Below are 22,716 nucleotides of genomic sequence, written 5' to 3' on the forward strand. Positions count from 1 at the left end.
AGAATTCTTTTATGCATGCCAGCACCATCTTTGATTTACAAACTTAAGTTAGGATAATTTTTTAAATTGCTATTTAAAGAAGAAAGAAGAATTTGCTGTACCAAAGATAAAATAACTTAATATTTGGCTTTATGAATTGATGCTTGGGTGTGCTTGTATTTATCTTTCATGTTGGGAGCTGTGGGCGCTATGGGTTCTTGGGCACTAAAGTAATGTTTTGGGTTCTTGGGCGCTAGTGGGAGCTGGGCTTTAAAGTATCGTTGGTAATTCTTGGAGGTTGACAAATGCTACTTAATATCCTTAGACATTAGTAACTAGGCTAGTGCATTCTACTCTTCTGAATAAAACACCTGTCACAAAATTATGACTAGCCTGTGTGTTTCAACATTGAATGGGCTTGGGAGGAAGGCTGGTCTACTTGCTCTTTTCTGTCTTTTGATGTGTAAAAAGAGCACTAGAACTTAATTTCTAATCAAATTAGCTCCTTTAAACACTTCAATAGTATTTCTAGATGGGATACCACCAGATGGCTAGGCTAATTTGACAGTGTATATATATATATATGTATACAAATCTTTAAATTAGCCAACTGGCCAACCAGTATTTTAAGCCTAGGAGTCCAGCTGGACATAAGGAAACATATTAAGAAAACAATTCTTACTCCAAGATATGCAAAATAAGGTAAATATTTACTAAATCATATTATTGAGTTACAACTAAAGTGAATAAACCACTCAATGCCTTTTTTTATGTTCTTTACAAATAGAATAATAATTTTTGTCGGAAATGAATTTGTAAAGAACATAAAAAAGGGCATCAAGTGGTATATTCACTTTAGTTGTAACTCAATAATGTGATTTGGTAAAAATTTACCCAGAAATCCTAGTTAACACATTTTGCTGGGGGTGAGTGTTTATCTTCACTTCTTTCTTTGTTTTTGACAGTTTTTCTAAGAAATTCATGAACTACTTATAACCTCTATATTTCCAAAATATATAACTATACCCCCCTACTAAGTAAATATATACCTAAACGTACATCCTTAATCTGAGTATAATATACAATTTCATCAAAAATGAAATTTACTCAAAAATTATATCCGTGGTGGATGTCATTTCTAGATGGGCTATTTCCAGGTATTTCAAACCTCATAAACTTGGACTGAGCAAAGTTATAGTAAAGTTAAAATCAGTTTTTGGTAAATATTTACCAAATCATATTATCGACTTACAAATAAAGTGAATATACCATTTGATGCCTTTTTTATGCTGATTATGGATATAATCATTATTTCTATCAGACATGAATTTTAGCCCCCCACCTATATATGTCAATTCAGGATATATATTTGCACATTTGAGGTGGGGGTTAGGTTGGGGGGGGGGCTGAAATTCATTTCCAATAGAAATGATTATTATATTTGTAATCAGCATAAAAAAAGGCATTGAATGGTATATTCACTTTAGTTGTTACTCAGTAATATGATTTGGTAAATATTTACCCAGTTTTCTTGTTGTACTTTTAAACAAGAGGCCTATTTTGCAAGGTTATAACACATATATATGTGTCATAACACAAATATTTTTAAATGTCATCGAAGGTCACTGCTCTCCAGAGAGAGTAGGTACTTCAAAATATCCTCTTGGGACATAGGCTACTTTGGTTGATTTTTCACATTTCACATTACTGAATTGTGAATTACATAAACATACTACTCAATGCCTTTTTTATGCTGTTTCCAAATATAATAAATTTTTTGGTTGGAAATTAATTTTACCCCCACCCCTATATATTCCAATTCAGTGTATATATTTGCAAATTAAGGGGTAGAGGTAAAGTTTAAACTTCCCTCGTTTACATCAGCAAACAAATTTATAGAATTGTATATTTAGTAAATAGAGTAAAATTGAAAGGAAATACATATCCATTTATTTTGGCATAATTCAGTACTAGTGAATGAGCTTGAACATTTTCTTTTTTTAACAAAAAAAATATAGAAAATAAAAGAATATATTGCCCACCATTAGCTAGAAAATTTGACGACTGGATTTTGGTGATGTGCTTTGAGACTGTAGGTGAATATGGCAGTTATGTTAACAAATTCAAGAGACAAAAGCTGCATATTTAAGGCATTGGACTCTCTCTTAACACACTTCACTATCACTCTAATACTAACCTATCCTGAAACTGCAGCTTTTTCTTTTGGTTGTTTCCAAATTGAGAGGTTCTTAAGGCAGAACCACATCCCATCAGTATTGCAATGCTGAGCCATGAAAATGAGTAAGCAAAATAATTAGTTAAATTAGACATCACTGTAATCTGGAAAATTTGAAACATGTACATATGCACATTTGTTTCATCAAGGTTTCTTTTTTTATTTGGTACCCTCTATTACCAAAAACTAAATAACTGGGTATGAAAGGTTTTTTTTTATTAAGAACAGGTTTTGTTCCAAATTTTCTAAGATATTTTTCTGTGTAAGTTTCCACTTAACAATTGGTCTCGGTCAATCTATTTATTTCTTGAAGTAATTGATAGTAAAATGAAGAAAAAAGTCAATATAAGAAGTTTTATTTGAAGTCATGACTGTAATAATTTGAATTAACGCCAAAAGGAATAGCTGGCAACTCTATTCACTAGTGGGCTGAATTTGCTTTGCAAGTTTGTCCAGTTCTTGTCTTCTTGTAAATAACGGTCTTGCAGTTTTCTGCTAGTCGTGAATAATGGAAATGAACAATGGGAAGCTAGTTTGGCTTTGCTTTCCAGCTGGTGAAAAAAGGCCTAAAGTAGTAATGACAACGACCACACTGTCTTTCTATCATACAAAAAACAATCATTTGCTTCTTTTTTTTTTTGTGTCAGTCCAATGTGTTTTGGCTAGTAAAGGTCATTTCCAGTGAGGTTGAGGGTTTAAACACCCCCCCCCCCCCCCGAAATTTCTGTCCGCCTCATGAAAACGTAACAAAAATGGACATAAAAAATTTTGTATGCATTTTTTGACGTTTTTTCGTGTACCCCCTCCCCCCCCACAAAAAAAAAAAAATTAGTAAAAGCCCATCTGAAAAAAAAATTCTGGGTAAGATATTTAGATAAGATATTTATTTCAAAAAACGACTATCACAAGCCCCAAAGGGCCGAATTCGCATTTTGGGGTCATATAATAAAAAAAGACGTAGAAATAGCCCAACAACTAAAAACTGGCTAAACAATGCCAAAAACAACAATATCAGAAAGGCAAAGCCATTCATTAGTCTAAAAAACAAAAAGTGTCAAATGTAAGAAAGTTAAAAAAGGCACAAATTAAAGCAAAACCAAAAAAAAAATTGAGATAAAAAATAATGTTAAAAAGGTTTAAAAGAGAGTATATAAAAAGGGGAGGGAACGGAAGAGCCAAACGGACACCAGCATGGGTATCACCAGTAAAAAAAAAAAAAAAAAAAAAAAACTAATGGTTTATTTGATCAGTAATGAAGGGGACAAAGGTTTTTTCATATCTGGAGGTTAAACAACGGATAAGGGACAAGATAGGGATGTGTTCAGATACAGTACGTAGCAGGCGGTGTCTGGATGGGGAGTGTCTTTTGGGGAAAATGTTTTCCGTGCAAGGGTTTATTATTGTATTTTTTACAAAACGGAGGCACAGCGTTCCTCTCCTGTGCTCAAGAGTTTCCAGCCTGGCCTCTTTTAGAAGGAGTGAATATGGTACCAATGCTTCTTTAAAAATTATTCTTAGGGCTCTTTTTTGAATAGATTAAATTTTTTCTGATTCATCACGGGATATGCCAGGATGCAAAACTGGACAAGCATATTCAAGATGTGGGCGGACAAAGGAAGCGTAGATCCTTAAAGAATGGGATGGGGGGATGTTAAATTTATTCGAGAGCTTAAGGAGAGACATGAACGCATTAGCTCTACGGACAATATCTTTCACATGGATATCCCACTTTAAATTAGAGGAAATTGTAACCCCAAGTAATTTAAAGGAAGACACAGTAATATCTGGGGGGATAGGGTCAAAGAAGGCGGGAATAGATTTCAAGAAATTTATCGTAATTATATTTGATTTAGTGGAATTAACTTTCATATTTAGGTTCTTAGCCTCATCCAAAATGTGGGATAGAATTTCAAGGGGGTCACTTTTAATATTCCTGTGACATACTTCGAGGATCGTGAAGTCATCCACATATTTCCACCTTTGGGGGAAGTCCATACCAATATTGTTAATCATGACAAGAAATAAAAGTGGTCCCAATAAGGTTCCTTGAGGAATTCCACAATATATAGGGAGGGGGTTAGAGAAAATATATTTGTATTTAGCAACTTGGGATCTATTTGAAGTGAACGAATTAGGGTGGTGTGGTCAACCAGGTCAAAAGCTTTTTGGAAATCAACTAAGACAAGGTTCAGCCAGACATTTGGTTTATCAAGGTTACTTGCGATGGTATGCATTAAGTGCACAAGGTAACGGGTGGTGGAAGTTTTCTTTAAGTTACCAAACTGCCAGGTGTCAATACGTGGACAAATTTTATCCTTAAGCCAGTCACAGAGGAAGCCTTCATAAAGTTTGGAAAAAACAGAAGTGAGCGTAATGGGGCGAATGTTGGCGAAAGTCAGACTGGCACATTTTTTAGGGACAGGTGTTATAAAACCTTGTTTCCAGCAACTTGGGAAATTACCAAATTTTGTGATGTGGTAGAAAAAATTTGATAAATGCTCAGCAATTTTGTCTGAAAAGGCTTTATTTAAGTCAACTGGGATGTACAAGTGACAAATGCTTAAATTTCTTATATTTATAACATTAATTAATACACCGGAGCGAAAAATAAAGGGGTAGAGCTTTCTAGGAAGACCAGTTGGAATTCAGTAACTGACAGGGGGGAAACTTTGACTAATAAACGCAAGGTAAATGTTCAAATCGTTGGAAGTCTGGCTAGTTGGCTAAGGCGAATGAAAATCCGCTTTGGAAGAACCTTTTATAAATGTTTCTTTAAATTTTCTGTACCATTGCTTGGGCTTGTTAGAATATAGATCTTTGACTTTATTATTATAATAATTAGAAGCTGCTTTTCTTAATTTTTTCTTTAGGAACTTCCTTAGACTATTAGCCTCAGTAATGCAACCTGATTTGAAAAAATTGATTTTTTTCCTAATGAGTTTTTTTAAAAGACTCAGTAACATAAGGCTTATCTGTAGAGCACGTTTTAAATTTTTTCTCAGGGAAGTGGAATTCATAATTACTCCTCAATAGATTTTGGAGGGACAAAGCCAGGTAGTCAACGTTATTTATTTGATACACAGTGGACCAATTTTCAGTAGTAGTCCAGGAGCCAAAACTGAAAAGTCCTGAACCATTATGAGTTCAGTACGCGTTTTCAGTTATGTAACATAACTTTTTAACTTTAACCAGTGGAGATCTAAGAAGTTTGAAGGGGTAACAACCCATTCGAGGGGGCAGAATGAAGATGGGATTCTAAGGCGTTAAAAGATTAGTGCAGTTTAAATCTAGAATGGCATTGCCTTTGGTAATTGGGACATTAAACCAATGTTTTAAATTAAAAGCGTTACATGTTAAATCAAACTTTAAATCGTTTGCGTCACTCACCAGGAAAATTCCTGCATTTGGGTATTTTGATAGTACAAAGTCAGCACTTGCATGTAATTTTTCGATAAAATTTATTTTGTCAGTGGATCTCTGATTAGGGGAGTAATAAAAACAACAAAGGATAATTAAATTAAAAGGACGCGGCAAGACTTTAGGTCAAACACACACCCACATAACTTCATCAAAGGGATTAAGACATAATGGAATTGGGATTTAACTTGGATATAAATCATTACGGATAAAGAACAGAATTCCGCCATCTTTCTTACCCAGAGGGTGGTTTTCTGGTCTGAGTTTAATAAATTGAGAAAAATTGTTAATCTTTAACATGTGCAAATTTTGTGATTTAACTTCAGTAATAGAGATTACATCTAATCTAGATATTTTAGAAAGTGTGTCCATTTCTTTGAATTTCTCAAATTTATTGATCTAAGCTTTTATAAACAAATTTTTGGGTAATATAAAGCGATTTGTTAAGTCACTGTTTTTACACTTTACTTTTTTTATATCACAGATGGGGTCAGGGCTTCTAGCGGAATTCTTGACGGGGGTTAAAGTTGGATAGTGAGAACAAGGGACAGGGGGATCAAATCCATCTTTTTCAAATACAATTGCATTTGATTGAGCAGGTACTAGCGGAGACTCTAAACAGCGGTAACTATTTGAAGTTTTAGAAACTCTGCATGGAGGTGTTAAAAGAGGATCGTTCTGCCTGCTTACTCTTAAACCAGAGTCATACTGGTAGGGTAGCCAGGGGGGATAAAGTGCAAGGGCAGGGAGAAAGGTTTCCTGGTGATCTGGAAATAAGTCAAGTTGGGAGTGTTCTTTAAATGGGGGGGGGGGGGTCGGGGGGCAAGATGATGCTGAGGGAGGGAAGTACGGCGGGGGGTCTCTGAGAGGGGAGGGGTTGGGTACGGTCGTGTGGTTAGTAATCTTCAAGTAACATGTCATTCGCAACTTATTATGAAGTTTAACTTTGATTTTGAGACCTCTGTCTAGCCTCTGCATTCCTTGGTCTTCCTTTTTGTGAACTATGAAAATTTTGACAGAAATAAGCATTTGCTTTTGGAAGCGCTCTTTCCTTTCAATTAAATCTCAATGGGATTGCAATGCAATGCAAAAAAAAAAAGAAAAAAAAAATCTAAACAAATATTATAATCCAAGTCTTACGAACATGAAATTTGGAATTAAGATAATGTGAAAAACAAACGTTTTCAGAATGTCATTATACGCCCACGATAAAAATGTCATAATTGAGAAAAAAAGAGATAGTAAAGAAAAATATTAAAAATATATATTTATATAAAATATATATAGATATGTAAAATATATATAAATATATAATATATGTATAAATATATAATATATATATATATATATATATATATATATATATATATATATATATATATATATATATATATATATATATATATATATATATATATATATATATATATATATATATATATATATATATATATATATATATATATATATATATATATATATATATATATATATATATATATATATATATATATATATATATATATATATATATATATATATATATATATATATATATATATATATATATATATATATATATATATATATATATATATATATATATATATATATATATATATATATATATATATATATATATATATATATATATATATATATATATATATATATATATATTATATATATATATATATATATATATATATATATATTTAAAAGGAAACAATGGGTAAATAGATTTGAAAAAAAATTATGCTCGTATTTTTGCTGTCGTTTTGCTATCTTTGCAAAAAAAAAATTACCTGTTGTTTTCTGTTTTTTCCTTATTGTTTTTCTTTGTGATATCTCTTATTTTTAACTTCAGCTTCATTATCAATTTTAATTTATTCTTTTTAGGTTTGTTTTAAGTTTGACCTGCTATATAACTTTATTTCTGCTCATTTTAGGTTTTTACTTTACATTTTAGGTTTTTGGCTTTAAATTGTTGGCTCTACTTTTCTCTGGACGACTTTATTCAATAAATTCTCTAAAAATAAGTTTTAATACTGAAAACAAGGTCACTTTTTATACTTGAAAAAAAAAACTTTGGTACAGCCCAGCTTGACTAGTTCAGCTAAAGTTTACTTGAGCACATTCTATGTGCTCAAATGCTTAAGGCAAAGCCTTATATAAACAAGAAATAAAATCTGGAGCATAATTCAGTTCTAAAAAGCTGTCGAATTCTACTACTACTACTAACAACTCACCGCAGCACCAAGCTGCCTGAGGCCAACACAGCCACGCACGCTCCTCCTCCACCCCAATCTATTCAAAGCCTCCCTTTTTTACACCCACCCACGAAGTTCCCATTCCCTTTAAATCTTTCTTTATGACGTCCTCCCACCCCAGACGGGGCGACCTGCTTTCCGTTTAGCCCTAGATGGTTGGCCGAAAAGAACAATCTTTGGCAATCTGTCATCCCTCATCTACACAACGTGCCCTAGCCACCTCAACCTTTCTTTCATTATAGCCCTAGAGAGCGGTATTGAACCACATTTTTTGTATGGCCTATTGTTTGAAATACGGTCAGTCAGCCGGGTACTCAGAACAATCCTTAAGCAATTTCTCAGTAAAACATCTAGCAAATCTTCATCTGCTTTTTGGAGTGCCCATGCTTTAGAGCCATATTTGACCACTGTCATCACTGTAGCTTCCAATATTCTAATCTTGGTTTGCAGATTTATCTTTCTATTCTTTCAAACTTTTTTTTAACTGTGAAAAACACTCTGAGCTTTGGCTATTCTACTTTTAACATCTTCACTACTCCCACCATCTTTACTAATAATGCTACCAAGGTAATTGAAGCTGCCCACCTGATCAATCTTTTCATTACCCAACGTCACCTTTTCATCTTCACTTATTCCTAGCCTTAGTGACTTAGTCTTCCTAACATTAATTTTCAAACCAATTCTAGCACCCTGTGCAAAATTGTGCGATAAGATTAAAGGTAATTTCCTTTAAAATTAACTTCAAACATTTTTTCTTAAAGTTTTGCCTTTTTAGTGGTGCTTGATTAATCATATCTGTTGGAAGGAAGGAAAATGTTAAACTTATAAGTCTTAAAACATTTTTTACCAAGTATATTAAAAAGAAGTAAAGAATTTTTCAATATCGTAAATCCTCTTTGGAAATGACACAAACAGAAATAAAAAAATTGCTTTTGTGAAATTCAGAAGGCTTAAATATTCTATTGCATTCAAGAGATCAAATTTATCCTTACTTAAGTTGGCTTGTTAAACGTTAAAAAAATTCTAAATTTTAATTACAATTTATAATTGGGTAAATGTAGCTCAACCTGTAATAAAACTTGGGTCTTGTCTTGGTTTAGAAACGAACGATGTGGAAGGGGTAAAATCCCAAGTTTTACTCAGTTCCTGGGAAGTTCTTATATAAATTATCAAACATTTCTCTTTATTATTGCTCTCCTATCCGTGCCCCCCCCTCCCCAAAAAAATTCTTTTGTATATGCCTGCCGTTGGCTTTTTTTTCAATTATTTTTAATTTATGTATTTATTAAATTTTATCTATTTATTATTATTTTTTACTTATTTATCATCTATTTTTCTGCTTTGTTTATTCAATTATTTCGTTCATTATTTAAGGATAGTGAAGCGATTGTAGCAGAGACTAAGCAGTGTCCCAGAACCATTTCAGTATGCTCTTTTCATGCTCTATATATAGATATTATCTATTTATGTTTTGTACTAGAGTTTTGACTGATTATATCTCTAGATTTTAAACAGAATTACTATTAGAGTCAATTTGCGACCTAGGCATAAAACAGGTAGTCCAAGAAGCAATTGAAATCAGACTTAAGATTAATAATAATATTTCTTTAAATAGGGACTTCGGGGAATATTCACTAAATGCTCTGTACACAAATTTAATTAAAGATGTCCTTACAAAATATTTAAAAAAACCAATAGACATAAACACAGAACTGGTCACAAAAAGAACTTTGGGGCTAGGTGCCAAAACGGCTGGATTAGCAATAAGAACGTGTTTTTAAATTCTTTTTCTTTCATCTCCTCGAATTGCCTTGTTTTACCTCACTTTTTTATCAGTCCTGGTTGAACTTTACTGAAGTAAGGATGCTGGGACTACTTTGAAAAATTTTAATTTTTGGTTTGATTTTTCGAATGTTGTTGTGAGTCTTTTTTCTTTTATATATTTTTGTCTTGTTGAGGACAGCCCTTGGACATAGGGCCGAAATATTCATTCAATTTATCTCCACTGTCAAAAAAAGATTACCCTATAGTACCTCGTGCTTTTATTGTTTTTTATGGAAAGGCAGTGTGGATTTCGTTGCTATTTCCTACCAAGTGTTAACAGAAACTTTGTTTTCAGCGATTTTAACATGGTTATGTTTCTCTTTTCGCACTTATATGCAAGATTTCAAACGTATTTAAACATGTGCATAATGTATTTTAATATCAGAGAACATTGTAGAGGTCGCGATGAATTCAGCTGCGTAGATGATCAAAAGTTAGCCAGAATTTGCATTCATTTGAATATTAATACCTCTCCCTGTCCACCCAAAATGCTTATCCAGAAATTAAATTTTATTGCTGCCCATCGCTCATTTGAGATTATGTTTTCTAGCTTTTAGTTGCCTTCCAGTCTAAGGTTTTAGATTATTGTTTTGCAAGAAAAACTGAAAAAGAGGACACTCTAAAGGGATTAACGTCGTCCATTGCCGCATCTCAGCATGGATCTCCTCCAAATGCACCCCGATACCACGAAGAGTTGAAGCAACCCCCTCCACGCCCTCCACCACCTGCACCTACTCTCAAGGTACGATCGCTATTTACAGAATTTTCCTGCAAATAGGCTAAGTAGGCTAAAGGAATAAAAAATTCCTTTTTTAGTATCCGCCCCTCCTTTCAGTGATAACTCATAATATTGCTAGTAATTATATATGTGTCGTATTACGAGCCTACAATTTCAACTGTGTTTAACTTATAAATTAAGACTGTATTTGAATTTTTTTTCAGTCTCTTATTATATGTTTTTTTTTTATCAATTGGAAATTATATTTAGATGTTTAGTTGACGAGAATATACCTTTCGATAAAACAAAATTTTAATTTGTAATTGCACTTGACCGTTTTCTTCAAGAAGAAGAAGAAACTGGCAATTATTTAAAATGCTATTTGGAGCTTTCAATTGTTTACAAACGGAATAACTGCCAAAAAAAGAAAATTCTCCTTTTCCTCCTTTTTTCTTTTTATTTTTCTTTTTTTTTCTTTTCCTTAAAAAGTTTGATTTTATATCAGACGTTTTTGCATTCGTACAAAATGCCAATTTAAATAATAATAATTTCTGGAACGGAAAAAAAAAATTACGAAATCAAACCAACCAGACATTTTTTTACAGCTCCTCAATAATTGCCGGAACTTCTCGGCTTTTACAACGACTTGGCTTGAACTTATATCATGGATACTTAGGAAATTCTTTACTCCAGCCATGTTCAAGTAGCAGCAATTTGAAACCACTTGGTCCACTTGGATGATGAACCATTCAGTCAAAAAATATAAATATAATTCATTAATATTGATTAATTGATAAGTTAATAGTTGAATTCATTAATATTGATTAATTGATAAGTTAATTGTTGATGTACAAAGACTCATTCGATCCAAATATTTTTTCAAGTTCCTTTAATAATAATTTTAAACTAATATCAACAGTGGAGATAGTAAGCTGCCGGACTTGTGTCTTCTATCACTATAAATTATTACATAAGTATATATATAATGTACAAGTAATTATTATATAAGTAATATAAGTAAACTCTTAAAATATTTCGCTCCCTCCCATGGAGTTGCCACGTCCTTAAATAATGCTAACCTAAATAAGGATTACAACATAGTATCGATGAATCTTACAGATTCTTACTGTTTAACTGACGGGCCTTCTTCTCCGTTGGCCCTTTGGCAGCTGGGATTGAACCCTGGTCCCCGTAATGGTAAGCAGAAATCAGTCCACTCTGCTTACAATATGTATATAAGCAAACATCAATACCGGAAGTAGTAAGTTTCGCCATCTATGTCCTCCGCTACTATCAACTTATCGCAGCACACTTTCTGCTTCCTCCCACGAAATTCCCACTTCCTCAGATTGTTTCGTATAAGCTCTCCCCAAACCCATTTTCTTTGATATGACCTCAGCTGAAATGTCAATAGCATAATATTTGGCAGTCTGACATCCTTCAACCGTAATATGGATCCTAACCTGTTGTAGGGTAATTGACCTAGACGATGTAAACACTTTTGTACGGTTTATTTTATTGATTGTTTTTTATTGTTATTTTTATTGTTGCTCCTTCTTTGTTTTGATTTACTATCTAAGAACAAATCTATTAGGGCCTTGTAGGTTTCCTTCACGCTATACTTAACCTATACAACAGGATAGATTAAGGCCTTTCTGATACCAGAAATGGGTATAAATATCTATTTGATCGTCTCCGACGATCAAATAGCATCACCTTAGTGATGCTATTTGTATCTGGAAATTTTTGCGGGTGTGAAAAGCTTGGTTAATCTTTGATGCCAATTATAAGCTTTGATTTTGGCCCTTGTGCATTTGAACAGTATTTGGTCGAGGGTCATCAGTGGCCCGGCCGAACTTGCATTATGGGCTGGTGGCAGGTTTGCCTGGGAGGGAGGGTGTGTCATGAATGGGCACTGGTTCAGGTATGGTATGTTTGCACATATTAGTAATAATTTGTTTTTAACTACTTTTCAACAAAAGCGGAGTAAATAAAATAAAAGAAAAAAACAAACAAAAAAATCATTGAAAAAAGATTGGATGACAAAAACACATGAAAATAAACCTGATTACAATAAAAGGCAGATAAAATGGTGGAACGGATCAAGGCTTAACGAGACATCATCTAATAACTTAGATCTTAGTGTCGAAGAACTGTTGCTCTTTGACTTTATGCCTATTTGACTTATGCTTATGCCTCTTGTTTGATTTTTATTTTGTTTCTGCTGGAATACAAATTCAACTATTATCTTGTATTAACCTTTTATCAATAAAGTATTATCTCCTTTTATTATCTCATGAAAGTGTTATTTTTTTTCGGTTTTGTTTTTCTTCGTTTAGCAGCTAAGTGGTTGCTTATTCGGTTTTTAATTTTTTGCTAGGTATCATTTTATTTTTACCCCCATACTGCTACTACTGCTGACAATTCATTGCAGCACCAAACTGTCTGAAACCAACACAGCTACTCAAGCTTTTCCTTCAGCCCAATCTATTCAAAGCTTCACTCTTTATCTCCTCCCATGAAGTTCAAATTTCCCTTAAATCCTTTCTTATGACCTCGTCCCACCCATTTTGGGGTGACCTTCTTTTTGTTTGGCACAAAAGAAATGAAAATATTTTCTAGAAACACAGTAGTGGTTATAAGTATCTGCTGGCATTTTCTTCTTTTTACATAGATTGATATATTGTTGAATAAATTTTTACTGCCCGAAAATTTAAAATAACGGGGCTACCCGAGGGTATGCACACGGACCCAATGGAGTACTTGGATAATTTTTACCTCTGCCCGCTACTTTAAGATTTAGAACTTACACACGCAGGATTGTTTTTTCATAGGAAGGGACAAAATTTAGGAGGAAGGAGTAGACTGAAAAATAGCATAATATTGTAGAATTAAACACAAAGACCCAAAACCGTCAAACCACCCAGGACATTGGGGAGGGGGGGGGTCAAAGTGTCACTCGTTTTTCCATCTTCCTTCTGTTATTCTGGATTTGGCACCGTGCATATTTTTTATTTATTTACTCCGTTTAACTTAATTTATTTAATCTAATCCTTTTAATCCACTAGTATTTAAGTGGTTAATAAAGCTTATTCTAATTCTTTTAATCTATTAATTTCTCCGTGAATTTTTATAATGTTGATTGCTATTAAGTTGCCAATTTTGTGGTGGAGTTCGAAAAGATATTTTGTGTCGAGAAATGACATATTTTTCTAGATTATTGGAGAATGTTAGTTAGGGGGGATAGGGTAGTTACCTTACTTTTGGGCACCATTAGGTGTATCTGCAGTTGTTTTAGACCACTTTAAAGATACTGAAAAATTTGTGCGGCGGAAGAGGTAGCACAATAATTGTAGTTGAAAGAGGAGGAAAGTAAGGAAGTTTATAATTGCTCTGAGCATACTGTCAAACTGAACTACTTTTTGTTCTTGAGTTTTTTTTATATATATCTTTCTGCTCGTACCTAACGATATTCTAAAACAATATTAAGGAGCGAGGTTTTTTTTTCTTTTTGTAGGAGCAAATCTACACTCCTTCCTCTGCACCGATGGCAGAATCTGTAAAGCCGTCGCAGCCACCGTCTTTGCCATATCCAGTTCAATCCAGTGGAATGCCTCTGCCAAATTATCAATCTTACCAAGGATACTCCGGACAGTATTCGCCATACACCCCGATGCCTGGTGGTTATAATCCTTATGGGAGTTTTCCTCCTCAGCCGTTTCACCAGCCTTCACAAATGTATCCTCCCCCTCATGGCTACCCTCCTCAGCAGGGTTACCCTCCTCAGCAGGCGTATCAGCCGCAACCGAATCCGTCAAGTGGACAGGGCTTTCCTGGTTAGTATTTAGTTGACAGAGTGTTTAACGGTATTTCTCATATCCCAGTAGCAGGAACACAAGTGAAAAAAATTTATGATGATACTTTGGCGAAACAAGGCCAATCTAGCTCGCAGCCAGGTCAGCCTAAGTAGATCTTAGGTTCTTGTTATTTCAATTATAAAAAATTAAGAACCAAAGAAATATCAATGATACGACAATTTGATCTTGTATTTATTTCTGCTTTTTATATTTTTGGAATGCGTAGAAAGGAGGCATAAGTTTGGAAGCAAAACTATAAATTTTAAATTCCAGTAATACAAAGTTGCCATTCTCACTTTGATCCTGTTTAGTGAAAATAAAAACTTAGAAAGTTTATGTTGCTCTCCTTAAGCTGTGTAGTAGAACTGAAAAAACGGAAAAGAGAAGAATGTTTTTTTTTTCAAATATTAGTTGAAATTGAGAAGTGTGGCGATGTTGATGACAGTTCTTCCTTCCGATTTTTTTCTTTCGTATTTTATCTTTTTCAATGGCTTTTTTAAACGTCCTTTATTTTCTTTATTTTATTTATTTTTTGTTGCTTAGTATTCAGGCAATATTCAGGATCGTCCAAGTCCTCCATCCTCCTTTTCTATACTTGGTCTCCTTTCTCCCCTGATTTGTTGTGAGTTTTCATGAAAGAAAAGCATATATAGTCCAAAAATATTACAGAGCCCCTATACCATATGCTGATTGTTCATTTCCCCCCTCCCCTATCGTCCCATGGAAGATCTTGGATGTAGTCGTGTGTATGTAGTGTCTTTGTGTAGTTTAATGCTTATTCTCAATGACATTTTCCTGATTGGCTGAAATTTTGTGATTGGCTTCAATCAGCGATAGCTAAATTGCGGCATTAGTGAAATTTCATTGTGAGTGGGCGTTCAGTGTGTTACTGCTTCTTCTTCCTCAAGTACACTTGATTTTTTTTTCTTATTAAATATCTACTTTAGAGCTTCATCGGTTTGGAAGCTTTAAGGCCCTCGACGAATTAAGAATTTGCTCTATATGGACATGCTGTGGCCATATTTTGGCAATAAACTAAGTTTTATAAAAATTTCTTTCTAAGTACCAAGGACATTAAAAGATTTTGCGCCCTGGAACCTTCTTAGGTCCATTTATACGTGAAAACCGTCATTTTCTGCAAATTTTCTATTATTTATCTCTGAAATTCAAATTTTTTAGGGTGGTGTCACAGTTCTGTCATTTTAGCCCCGTTGAACCATGAAATAACTTAAAGGAAACTAATTTGCTAAATGTAGCAACGCTTTTCGCTGTAAAAAATCTAAACGTCGACAATTTGGTAAAAGCTTTTCCCTGGTTTTTCATCCATATTTCCTTCACTCTTCTTTTAATTTGATTTTTGTTAGAAGCGAAAAGTCTTTAGCTAAATATAGACGTCTTTTCATTAAAATTTGAAGTCTCTTTTTTTCATTTAAGACATATATGGATATGTAAGTTTTTATGCATTTTATTCATACAATTTAAATTCCATTTTCACTGTCTTTAGTACTGTCTTAGTCGTCCTGTCACCGTATTATAATTAAGATATTTATAACTAAATGTGCTCAATATGGATATGAAACTGTTCTGGGATATCTCGTGCTCTAAAGAACAAACTTTATTTATCTATATGCGCGGTTGTATTTACTTCCCCCTTCTTGGTCACCGGGGGTGCTGAAACCATAGAGGGATGTTTAAGGGCCCATTTGAATGGAAATTGCTTAACTAGCGCTTTTTGTAAGTGTTAAAAACTTCATATTTCAATTAAATGCAATTTTCGACAAAAACTGCATCGTCATATACGAATTGATATAACATGTGTATCTTTTTGACAAGGGTATGATGTCATAATTGATTGATTATGTCACCGGATTCCCGAAATGCGGTTTCGTTCACTTTTTTAAAAACTTAATTTAGTTAAGAACTATTATGTCTCCCAGACATAAAAAATCATTTAGCTCGCAACATAAATACTGTAAATCAAACACGCTAAGAAGGCCAACATATTTCACAAAGATTGTTTTGATTTTCACCAAAATTTCAGCATTTGAATATTTCTGAACTTGTTGATTACATATCTGATGCTAATATAGTGATGCAGGTGTCCTAAATTGAAACACTTTAATTGTATGTTGCACAAATGGTGGATATTGCACCTAGCCGAAATCACTGACGTGCGTACATTTTCAATGTACGCCATTGGAGGACCTCAAATGCGCCTGTTGGGGCCTCGTCTTTTTTTTCAAAAAACGCTATCTCTTATCCTCAACTCTCCACATACAGATATGTGTTACCTCTTTCGATGCATGATTATTCAGGGAATATTTTAGAAATGGTCATAAGTGATTAACTGCTGGGTTTATTCAAAGTCATTAAGATCGAAGCATGACTGTTCAGTTGAATACGCTAAGGATATATCTCAGTACAAAAATCCTTTGTTTTCAGATTCCAGGATTAATTTGGCCTCTATGGGTGAGGGTATTGAAATAATTCAGAACCAAACTGATTAGAAGGGAATATCGGATCCTATCCAAACTTGCTTGGGAAGTCAAAGCGGGGACCAGAGTCATGTCTTTATGGTCAGCTTCGTTTGACCTGTGTGGGTAAAGGTGTCAGAACTTTTTTCGTCTACTTAATTACCGTGTGGACTGGCAGAACTTATTCAGCATTACCCGGCCAAAAGCTATAGATAGGGTTCCTAATGGAAGTGGAAGAGGCCCTTCCCTCTTTGAGAGATGGTCTGGAGGGTAACTGCCCTCTCCAGACCTCAGTTTGCCCCCCCCCCCTGATCTCAGTTTGCCCCCCCCCCCCACTGAAATTTAGTTTCTGCAGAAAATTGGTATAAAATTGAGATTAAATAAAGCATCAAGAGGAACAGGTCAGTTTTCTTTAGTATATATTTACCCTTATGGTGCTATATGGCTCGTTTTTCATTTTTCACTTGATATGGGAAAATTGGCAAAAATTCCCCCCCCCCCAGGATTTGAAGAAATCACGCCACTGATTGGATTCCAATGAAAACTGGCAGGGATAAGAATCCTTTAACTGCTGTTGGGCATTTAGAAGACTTGACCCTATCTCGATATATGTTGTCACTTGTGTTGCTCTTCAACTAAGACCAATGAATCGCAGTTGTTGTAGCACTTCACGGGATCTTGGTCACCGATGGTCTAGTTTTGGACACTTCCAAAGTGAGCTGGCTCTTCTGTATTATTAACCCCAATATGAATATTGTCTTAAAACTGAAACAACCTTAAATTTAGAAACGGCTTTTACGCTGAGTTCGTCGAAACAATAGACAGAATGTAAAAAACGACCATCGTCGAGGGTCAGATATTCTTATGTTGAACATTTTATTGGACACAAACTCAGTAAACTGAGCAAAGCTACAAATCTTTAGAATAATGATAATGGTTGGGATTGCAAAAGGATTTGAAATTACCTTTCTTTCAAAAAAGCCATAATGATGCTTAATCACTCGTTGCATATATAAAAAACTACGAATGTACAAATGGTGCTTAATTCCTATTTTGGTCAGGATGTGGGGTCCACAAACTCCTTCTAACCCCATTGTTATTAACTAATGGAAAATAAAAACCAATAGACGCTTACAGTTTACCTATGAATGTTGCTTACAACGTATCAAATTTATGACTGTCGTGCTAAGACGGTTGAAACTATTTGTTTGTCTACTTATAAATATTAAAAATAAACAGTCACTAATCATTAATAATTAGAAAAAAAAATAGTTTCAGCCGTCTTCGCACGACAGTCATAAAACATAAAGCTTTATGTAAATAAACTAATTCCCCTCATGTTTCATTAAATTATATACAAAAATTTGTAAGAGCGCATGAGCTATTATGAAAGATAGAGGGGGGGGGACTCAAAAAGAGTATTCTAATACCAAAAGATCATAACTGTCTTTGAGCCGTCAGATGAATATATAATTAGTTCAGAGAAGGGGGAGGGAGAAATTGATATCTAATCCCTCTTGATTTCCGGGAATATGTCGGGTGTACGCCTTTATTATGAAATTAAAGAGTAACATTAAGCCTTAAAAGGAGCAGGGTCTTATCCAGGATTTTTTTTTTGGGGGGGGGGGGGTATAAAATGATTTTTTCAGGGGGGGGGTGTTACAAAAAAAACTCCAAAAACGCATAAAAGATTTGTTTATGTCCATTTTTGTTACGTTTTTACAAGTTGGGGAAATATTTCGGGAGGAGGGACTTCAAACCCCCTACACCGACCCTACCCCCTGGATACGGCCTTGAAAATAAGCAAAATTTATCCTGTATAAGAGGGGGGCTTTCCCCTCCTCAGCCCCTTCGGGGTCATTGAAACTCCACAGTTTGCTCATTCGATCGGAAATTGATAGTTCTAGTGCCTCTTATAAAATTCAAAAGTGGTGGAGAGCAAGCAGCCCCTGTAATATAACCTTTTTTTATATCTGGTCCCATTGTAGCCGCTTAGGACATTGATTAACATTTCCAGGCACCAATTTTGTTCAGAATAGTTGAAAATAGCAATAAAATTGCATCTATGGATGACATAATTCTCAGAGCACCTGGGATAAGGGTTGTAAGTTATGCTAAATTCCGATTCTTTACAGATTTATTTTATAGTGGAAAAGGGGGGGGCATGTTGAGTCTTGGGAGTCCTATGGCATGAAACGGTCAGGGATTGTTGTCTTGGTCAAGAAGATCATAAAAGTTTCCTGTGGGAGAGGGATGGGCTAGGGACCAATCCCTAAAAACATTTTTTCCTTGTCAGTTTGAAACTTACAGCCATAAGCCCTTGGGCTAATGGGACTAAGGTAGAAAAAGAATTCAAAGAATTGGTAGCTTTGAAATTTATTCCTTCGCTAACAAAGAGGGATAAAAAAAACCGATTTTTTTCGGTTGGACTGAAACTTATTTGAAACTTTTCGTTAAGGGGGCCGAAATACGAGTACATTATAAAAAATGCTGCTTCCCCTCTAAATTCAGCTAAAAAAAGCCAGAAAAGTACTAAAAACTTCTCCTGCCCACCTCAAATGGAAGGAGCTCTTTTAGAGACTTGGGAGGGGGATCATTTGATTGAAAACTGAAATTTCATGTTTCCTTTTATAAGGCCAAAAGCTATTGGAGGGCGATTACACTCCAGCTTTTTTATTTTCTACTATCTGGCTTTCCTCTAACCCCAATAATATCGAATCAAGTTTTGAGATATCTATTTTTTCAAAAACTTCGAAATGTTAAATAGGTCTCGCTTTGGGGTTGATATCACCCCACAGTCTCAATTTTAATTTTTTCTTGCCCTACTATGAGACATAAACTCCAAGAAACACGAAAAAAGAATAAAAATATAAAAATAAATACTAAAAAACATTATACACTATATATTCTGCCTATATTTTAGAATATTGGTACGATATTCCAAAATCCCTTCTTTTTGTCTATTTTTATTTGTCATACTGTCTCTGTGGCTGATCAATTTTGCATATGGGGGGATATTCCAGGGGGGGGGTGTTTTCTGAGGGGAGGATAAAACTAGCACCAAGTGACTTAGTATTTTCAAGATTAATTTTCAAACCTTGTCCTGTAGCGTGAATCATCGAAATCTTACAAAATTCATTTCTTTTGCTATCATTTGTATCTAAGACACTCAAATCACCTGTGTAATCTAAGGACAGGAGTATCTTACGTTCTGAATTGATACCGTGTTTTCTCGTAGTCTTTACCGTGTTATTGAGGACAAAGTCCATCAGAATAATCCATGTAAACAGGATTGTACACAATCCTACCTAACTCTTTATTCCATACAGAACCAATTTCTAACTTAATTTCCTACATTAAATCCAGGAATATCGTTCTCGTACATAGTACTAACCACTTCAACGTACTTATTTGGTTTGCCATACATGGGTAGGACTTTAATTGAGCCTTTTATATCTGCTGGATCAAATGGCAGTTCATAATATATAAAACTTCGAACTAATGAGATCTGATATGCTCGCACTTCTTAAGAGTGAAAATTTGGTCGGTGCACCTTCTTCCCTTCCTAGAACCACATTGTTTTTCTATTCAACCTTTATTTACAATTTCTCTCAGTCTAATGAGTATCACCAAGAAACCTTCTGGCTTTTTTACGGTTTGATTCCTAAAATTTTAGTTTCCTTTCTTTTCGTTGTTCTTTTTTAAAGTTGGAATTTCCTTAAACTGTCAAGTGCTGCGACAGTTTAAGGCTGTAGCTCATAAAAAAAGTGTACCTTTAAACCTTTGTTTGAAGCTTTGTAAGTTTGTCTTTCAACGGACATTATATTTTGACGGTTTAATCAGTTCTATCGAAAAAAAAGAGAAAATTAGAAGACAAAACAATTGATATAAAGAAGACTCCCAATTATACTAAATATAAATTTTAATTTTATGAATGTCGATGTTGAGTTAGCCCATTTCGTTATAGATACCCGTGTTAAACTGTACTCAGCTGTTAACCTTTTTTTTACTTTTTCACACTATGTCACCCTTCGTTATGCACAGCTTTGGTCGGTATTAAAGGTATATCATATGGTTATTAATGTAGCAACAGAAACTTATAGAGAGACAAAATCAGTTAGGCCTATCTGCTAAAAAGTAGAAAAATAATAAAAAGATCTGGAGGATGTAAGAGACAAAGGAAGCTACCCCGTTGTGAAAAGGTAAAAGAACAGCATTTTTTGAAACTAATGAGTGAGTTAAGATCACTGGTCATGAAAGGCAAATAATTTGTTCTGTCTTAACTTACTAGCCGTAAGTGGGATTTGGTACTTTAGTAGAAAATTTAGTCGTGAGTGCATTTGCTAAAGAGAATCTATTCCTACATTTCAAAACACAGAAGGGGAAGAGGAAAGTGAATGAGAGGGGGTTACGAGGGAGTGACAAGAATATATAAATAAAAAAAATTATATCTTTGACTAAAGTCTTAAAATGCCAGCGTGACAAATGCACACCTTTTATTTTATTGATTAACTTATTATTATATACTATTTATTTATGAATTCTTTACTGAACTTGTATCTTATTTATATGCTTAACATATAATGTGCCTATACACACAAATTTGATTCCTATTTGTGAAGTAATTGAAGTAGTCATGTAGGGTGGTAAAGAAGAGTATGAAGAATTCTTATAGCTTTATTTTCTATTACCTCGAGAGATTTAAGATGGATTGGACTAATTGGACAATATTTCAAGTGCTTTGATTTACCAAAGACCAGAAACTCTGTCTAAGAGAAATGTCTAAGATTAAGAGAAAACTTCTGATTTGCTAATTTTGTTACACCCTTCAAACTCTCAATCAACAATGTTTTTAAAACTTGAAGCCGATGTTTTTAAAACTTGAATTTTACCGTGGGCACCCAAACATGAAACCGAATGTTAATACATGAATGTCTTAAAACCGAACGTCTTACATCTCTCTTAAAAATCTTTGAACTTGGTGAATTTACATAGTATGTATATAAATCTTTATTTTCTTTGTTTCTATTTCAGATGCCACCTGTCCACCTACCCCCCCAGCCCACTGCTGAACGTAGTCTATTTGATGTTATTTTCATGATTTGAGTTATATACTACTTTAGTTAAACTCATTAACTATAAATAATAGCATAGACTACTTGGAACTACTAAAATTAACTGGACATAATCACAGGATATAATAGCATAGACTACCTGGAACTACCGAAATTCACTTCAAAATCCTTAAAATTCGCTTCACAACAACAAACCTCCGCTCCATCCATCCTTGTTGTATAACTCTTCTTAGTATTCGTCTATAAATAGCGTACTTGTTTGCTAGCATGAACCAACTTTATTTTGAGACACAGATGAGCTTGTTGGTGGGTTCTTTGTTTCGTGCTTTTCTGTTGTTTTTTCTAATCTGTTTTTTTATCGAATAGCTTTGTACATGAAAAAATACTAGAGCTAGCTGTTGATTTAACTCGTACACGCAGATTATCTTATTTATGTGATCATGTATTAGTTAGTTAAAAAACATCTGTTCCCCCAATACAGGCCAAATTTGTCGGCCGCGCGGCTTGGAAGACCTTACATGAGCAAGTTTTTGAATCAAGAACGCCATAATTTATAAAAAAATGATTCGGCACCTAGGTCCATCCAAAAATCCTAGTTTTGACATGTTGAAACTAGTTTTTGAAATTCCTTGTTACGACGATAATTTTGAAACCAAGATTTAAGTTATCAATAACGTTGTTAAATATTCATGTACCTGTATTTTTGCATATTTATTTATGTTAACCTTCTGGACAAAATCGAATAGCAACGAAACTTTCAGTTATACCCTAGACAAAAAAAACTGGAAGAACATTTTTGATTGAAGAAACCAATTAAAGTATACTGATATAAAATTTGTCATATTCCCTTTAGCATTCCATTTTGT

The 22,716-nt window shown here is 34.0% G+C and overlaps 1 protein-coding gene across 1 annotated transcript; it reads left to right on the forward strand.

The window, feature by feature from the left end:
- On the forward strand, positions 1-21,847 carry LOC148953748 (uncharacterized). The gene is made up of 4 exons (XM_089085877.1): positions 1-681; positions 10,277-10,468; positions 13,962-14,280; positions 21,810-21,847. The coding sequence occupies exons 1-4, from the start codon at positions 670-672 to the stop codon at positions 21,845-21,847; spliced, it is 561 nt and encodes a 186-aa protein (XP_088942003.1). The 5' UTR covers positions 1-669.
- Positions 21,848-22,716: the final 869 nt, after the last annotated feature.

The sequence above is a fragment of the Artemia sp. Qi Xiang Cuo genome, chromosome 3 (assembly GCF_049724085.1).
Source record: "Artemia sp. Qi Xiang Cuo chromosome 3, ASM4972408v1, whole genome shotgun sequence".
NCBI classification, from domain to species: domain Eukaryota; kingdom Metazoa; phylum Arthropoda; class Branchiopoda; order Anostraca; family Artemiidae; genus Artemia; species Artemia sp. Qi Xiang Cuo.

Bases quoted from the DNA above. Each gene is read 5' to 3' on its own strand.
- LOC148953748 (XM_089085877.1), top strand. The intron at 10,469-13,961 runs GTACGATCGCTA...TTCTTTTTGTAG, and splicing joins CACCTGCACCTACTCTCAAG to GAGCAAATCTACACTCCTTC. The intron at 14,281-21,809 runs GTTAGTATTTAG...TTTCTATTTCAG, and splicing joins AAGTGGACAGGGCTTTCCTG to ATGCCACCTGTCCACCTACC.